Source organism: Dermacentor albipictus, chromosome 5 (genome assembly GCF_038994185.2).
Source record: "Dermacentor albipictus isolate Rhodes 1998 colony chromosome 5, USDA_Dalb.pri_finalv2, whole genome shotgun sequence".
In the NCBI taxonomy this organism is placed as follows: Eukaryota; Metazoa; Arthropoda; class Arachnida; order Ixodida; family Ixodidae; genus Dermacentor; species Dermacentor albipictus.
Window position 1 is genome coordinate 70933590 of NC_091825.1, and position 6411 is coordinate 70940000.

Genomic DNA, 6411 nt, shown 5'->3' on the forward strand with positions numbered 1-6411 from the left:
TGCGAAGTACCATGTACCTGGTCAGAGGTGTATAAATAGGACTAATCGCTAACTTTGACTGCATACAATTTGAAGCGATACACCAAGCGATGTATCAATACCTGATTACTAAGCATTTATTACTTATTCACAGCCAGTGAACAACCTAATCTGTGCCGTACTACGTATTAGAGATACGATGGCAGAGTTCGTGCATCGGCGATAGCCCATTTAATGAACGATGAGTATACGAGAATACACGTGTTGCAAAACCTGCAAGATACCATATATACTGAAACATAAGTAGATATATTTTCTTGAAAGGAACACACTATGTCACTCCTCGTCTTATATAGCGGTACTTGGCGAACTGTAAGTCATCCTCTAGCTGCCTACAGCAAGCACGTTGGCGAACGCATAGCCAACGCCGTATACATTTACAAATCTCATTGCCGACATTTTTATTTTTTCTTGACGCTTTTTCTTCTTCGGTGCGCTGTTGCCATCGAGCTAGTGAGTGATTTCTGTTTGGTCCGGTGAGCGATGAGCAGCGGCAGGCGGAGACAGTTTTCAGCAGCGTTCAAGCTAAATGTGGTTGACTTCGCCGAAGCAAGCGGCAGCGAGGCCGCCCATCGCCAGTTAGGCGCTTCTGAAAACAAACAAACAAAAACACGCGCGATATTGGCGGGCATAAACAAGAGAATTGTTGGCAAGCAACCCACGCAAAACATGATGTGGTAGGCTTCGTGCGTTGCATCCACAACTTCAGGACGCACTTGCGGACTTTGTGCGGGAGCTTACTGCCCGTTCGCTATCGGTAACAGCGGTGTTGGAAAAATGAACGCGTTTTCCTTATATCTTCTTGCTATCCTATTATTGCGATAGCAAATATATGGGCAATCCAGGCGCATTTACGCCTCAGTCGTCACCGTGGTCGTCGTAGTAGTGATGTTCCGTATAAAGTCCAAGTGCGAGATCACCACGGCCGCGCCCCCTATGCTGCTGCTGCGAGAGAAAGCGTAAAAAGGCCAATCGAGAAGGACGGTGGTTTGAACTCGCGCGCGAGAGCGAGGAAGGTGGGGAGGAAGCGAGCCATCTTCTTGTAAACGACAACTTGTGAACATGTCCATACTAACTAGGTTAACAAGCAGAGTGTCACGCGCACACGAGCAAACACGAGCACATCTCACACGATGACCGCGAAAACTCGTTGTCCAAACGCTTAAATGAGGAAGCACGGCAGCAGTAGCGAGCGAATTGACCTTCGCACTGCCTCTCGGATTAGCGCGAACTAAGCTGCGAAAACACGGCGCATGGCGGACTCTGTCCCCGTCGCATATGGCTTTCAAGATACAGCGACCCGGGCGGCCTCGCACGCCTGCCCGGGACGTCCGGAGTAGAACCCCCCCCCTCCCTACCCTCTCGCACGTCTGCCGGGGCTGCCCAGAGTAGAACGCTCCCCCCCTCCCTACCCTCCCCCCGGAGCCTTGCGCGCGACGAAAGTCGATGCTTCCTCCTTGCTTGCCTCTCTTGCATGCCTACGTGCGTAAGAGCTCCAGCACCGTTTACGTACAGGGCATGCGCAGTGTGGTGCACGCAACGCCAACGCAATCTCTGCGTTTTTTTGCTTTACGCTAGACTAATGGTATCTTCGACTGGTCGCCTGTATGCCCCGAAGCAGAGTCGGGTAGATCGGTCGTTTCCCGAGCTCAAAGGAAGGGGACAAGCGCGCAAGCCGAACTTGATACGGAATCTCGTGGCGACGGCCTCGACGACGGCAGAAATGCGCTTGGTGTGACCATATAATTGCTATCGCAACAAAGCGGTGCAGTTGAACAGCGCAAGGCGCGTGAGGTTGCTTACTTCGACCGATGCTCGCTGGCGCTTGGCCAACGCCTTGACTTTAAACGCACCCGTACTCGACAAAGCGCGCGAAATACATTTAATAAATCGTTATCACCGCGAGCGAACCGTCGTGCCCAATAAACAAGCGTGTAGCTGATATCCTGATATCCCCTAACACTACGTTGGGCCGACTGGCCACTGTAACAATGATAGAATGAGTGAACGTGTTCAAGCGTACAGGGCATGAAGGGTGGGCATCAGCCTATTGCAGCCGACGGGTGTGCCTGCCTTCGTTAAAAAAATGCGCCATACTGAGTAGATACAGAGATTGCCTAATGCGACAACTTATTCAGGCCGAAGACACTTCGTGCTCACAAAATGTTCGTGTCTACACCCAATCGACTGCTTCGCGCAAGCTATGATTTCAATAACCCATCTTTTTGGTACAGCTACTTGTCTATGATGCTCGATGGTTCCTTGGGTTCAGTAATGGTCTCTCATTTGCTGTATTGCGCGCTTTGCCAAATAAAACTTGCTGAATGTCAGCGCGGCGTGGCCATCCTCTCAGCCTCTTCGTTCAGTGTGTGCCACGCTGTGCAGTGAATTGCGATCAGTGAAATGTGGGAACGAAATCGTATAAACCGCGCAGCGAAAGCTCTCTGAATGTGGTCTCGCATCGAGACGTTCGTCGCTAAAACCTCCCAATTCCCGAGCGCAGCACAACCTTTCTCCGTTCCCCTCCTTCGTCCCCAGATAAGCGCAGTCGAAGTAGTAATTCGGGCACGTTGAAGTTTTTTTTTTTTCGGAAGCTCGACGACAGAGACGAGAGGAGAAAACACTTAAATAAGAACGGCTAGGGCGCTCGTCCCGTTTCACTTGGGTCTTTTTACCCTAATTTCTGTGTCGTTGCGTTTCAAAGGACTTCAAGCAGCGCAACGGCTTCGCGCTGCAATTTGCTGGCGGTCTCGTCCGTGCAGCCAGAGGATGCGCAGCGCCCCATGACGAGACGGCCTGCGGACAACCAGCAACAAGGTCACGACGATCGTCGCGTGGTCTTACGTGATAAGCCTTCGAAGCCCCGCACGACGCCCCCTTACAGTGACGAGTCCATTACCCGCTGTTGCGAGTCTAGCGAATTCCCCGGTGTCGCTGCGGGAGAACGCGCTGTAATATAGCTAGCCTGAGCCCAGCGTCGACTAAGAGCGCGTGGCCCTTCCTGGAATAAGCGGCGGATGGCCGCATAAAAGAAACGCGGCGATAATGGCTTTAAATAAGGTATTATAGCCGCTTACGCTTGCAATTTCCCCTCGACAAGGGCTCGCAGTTCAGCCCTGCTAGGCTGCGTCGCAATAACGGCTTCGCCGAACGCGCACATAAATTCCCTTTCTGCGGCAACTTCGCGCCTCAAATACGCGCAGGCTATCGGTTCTGCTCCTGACGTGCAAGCCGCCCAGAACCGCCACTACGGTTCTATTAAGGTAACAGCCATAACGAGGCCAGCAGACAAGAAAGCCAATGAAAACGCAGGGGAAATTAACTGCTTTTGTTTCTTTCTTTTGTTGTCATGGAAACAATTATGAACGAACACTGCGCATGCAAAATGCCTCATGTAGGCCTCAATCAAGGAAAGTGAAATGAAACGGCAAGCTACAAAGAAACGCAGATCCAAACCATATTTTTCGACTCCACGTGGATCTCTCATTGAGGTGGTTAATTAAATGCTTCGCTTTAATGCGCCTTGGTGCCGGCGGGAGGCCAACCCACAACCTTTGCATGACGTTCAATGCGCTTTACAAAGTGAGCATCGGAAATGGCGCGCGTTCTCTGCCTTACCACTTTCTTGGCTCTTTATGTAGACTTTTTCGATAACCAACCCATTTGAGTGTCACCCAGCGCGACTCCAGCCATGAGAGCTTTTCCTTTACTTACGTTACCCCTTTCATTTAACGTATTAGGAATGTAAGGCTTATTACAAGTTCAATCCTCGTCTGTAACTAATTCTAATATGAAATAGTAAACTTACTTGGTGCGATATATTGCTGAATAAATAAACAAATAATTTTTTTTTCAGTGCTTCCGTTTACTTCACCGTCTGGTAGTTTCATTCGGTTTCCACTAAAAATGAAACTCCTCGGTTTTCTTTATCTTTTGGTGATGTGTAGATAGCGGCCATAGTCACTCGTTACGACTCACTAGCTTCACCGCAGAGCTTATGTTTTGACATCGCTTGCTCAGCATCTCATTGTCTACTGATGTGAAGGTTGCTTCGCTTACCGATGCTCTTTATCCTTTATCGACAGGTCAGGAGGCTCATTATCAAGCGCAATATGACGACAACCACTGCTCCACCGGACACTTTTGTAAGTGTTTGCGCTCTTTGACATCACTTTATTATCTCTCTAGTTTAGCCGAAGGCTACTGTACTTATAGAGAGAGGAGAAACTAAATGGCAAAACAGGACGGCGTACATGACGATAAACCACCATTTGCAACCAACTGCATTTTTGTTATCATCGACAAGATGCAATGTACCAAAGGTATCACCGTCGATGGATAGGGTTTTACTGCTGAAATTCTGCCGGACACATTCGGTCATGAAGTTATTCTTTTCAATAACCACTTATCCCGAACAAAAACTCAAGAAGCAACTAAATAAACTTTCGATTTTATTGGTACCAAAAATGAGAGCGTATAAGAACTTCTTGAGCAAGATTACGAAGAAATCACGTTTCTCGTTGCAATGGTTTAAATTATTTGTGACCGCATTTAGAAAGCACAGTTCATGACGCGAAGATATGTGCCGAAGGAATAAAAAAAAGGAAATAATCCCCACGAATTCCTGGATCACATGTCAAATCCCGCCGATGAAACTTCGAGCTAAGCGATTTTGAGCTAAGCACTTATCAAACTCAGGAGCGTAGAAAAGCGTATCAGGGTATCTTGCAATCTCTTCTCATGGAATTGAGGTCATAAATTACGTCCCCCAATACCGATTCCTTAACGTCAAAATAAGAAATATTTGTCGAAATCTTTGGATGTATGTTTTACTGTTGAAAAAACTACTGGCAAAAATAAACCGTCGCGATGCTCTCATCACGTCTAGCGATGTCATTGCAGAATCGCTCACTGAATAGTTTTCATCGTTTCCTTGTTTTTCGTTTTTTTTCTCTCTCCTTTCTTTACTTTCTTTTTGAGCAACAGCTAACAGACTATGCAACTTCGAGAAACGAGTCTTCATACTCCAGATATTGTAACTGAGCAAAGGCCTTTTTCAGCGCTGCGTAACTTGGGCATAAGTAAGTGTGCCGGCCCAGACGACATAGCGAATAACTTTTTGTAGAGGTATGTCGGATGGGGTGCAATACAAGTTTTCATTATATACGAAGCAAAGGTTATCCTCATTAAAACAGATGTGTCTAATTACCGACTTGTCTCTCTCGTACACTGCTATCAAAGTATTGGAGCATTTCATTTATTCAAACACTCGAGCTCCTTACTAAAAGGTGGTAATTTTCTTTTTCGGTAGCCAACATGGACTTAGACGTGTCCTCTCCAGTGCGACTCAATTATTCCACACGACTAATGAGTTTGCAGCGGTACTGGACAAGGGAAGGTAAATGGATACATAATTTCTTGATTTTCTATGGCGTTTGACCACGTAACTCATTCAAAATTAGTAATAAAACGTGGATGTGCAATCCAAAACAAACCGACACTTGAGCGGCTTGGCCTCATACTTAACTAAATAACGTTCATTATTATATTCGCATAGGTTAATCTAACTAAGTCGTTGCACATGCCCTTTCCAAAGATTGTGGGATTTTACGTGCCAAGAACACTATGCGGTTATGAGTCACGCCATAATGAGGGATTCCAGACTGGTTTCTACCACCTAGGGTTTTTCAACGTGTACTCAATGCACGGTACACGCGCGTTTTTTGCATTTCGCCCCCATCGGGATCGAATCCCGGTCGCCGTGACTGGGATTCGGTCCGGCACCCTCAGGCATGTCCTTTCCAGAATTCCGCACGGATTAGTTTTTGGTTCGCTCCTCTTCTTACTTCATTGAAAGGAGCTTATTTATGATTTAATAATAATAATAATAATAATAATAATAATAATTTATTGAGCGAAGTTACAAAGAAAACAGCGTTGTCGTGTTTGTTTGTTTTGCAGGTGATTGTGTATTATACCTGAGCACTAAATAAGCACAAGATGCAGCTACTTCCACAGGACTCTTTACGAGTCATTATTTTTGGTCTCAAAGGTGGCAAATGAGTCCTAATGGTACGAAAAATAAAGCTCTTCATTTCATATACAAAGCCCACTTCCAGCAGATATCCGCAGCCGATCTCAGAACGTTGGGAGTCCACATTTTGACTTTCAGCGCTCGAGTAGTGGTAAAAATTGCGCATCTTGCAAATGCTTTTTAACATTATCGACAACCAGTCAAAGCTTCAGTTCGCCACAGACAGACAGACAGACAGACAGACAGACAGACAGACAGACAGACAGACAGACAGACAGACAGACAGACAGACAGACAGACAGACAGACAGACAGACAGACAGACAGACAGACAGACAG

General features: G+C 46.8%; 1 protein-coding gene across 2 annotated transcripts in view; it reads left to right on the forward strand.

Moving 5' to 3' along the window:
- Positions 1-6411, forward strand: part of LOC135899775 (uncharacterized) — a 48251-nt gene that overhangs the window by 20190 nt on the left and 21650 nt on the right. For both annotated transcript variants that reach the window (XM_065429110.1, XM_065429111.1), the window contains exon 6: positions 4125-4184. In XM_065429110.1, coding sequence (XP_065285182.1) covers positions 4125-4184 — 60 coding nt within the window. The remainder of the gene's footprint in view (positions 1-4124; positions 4185-6411) is intronic.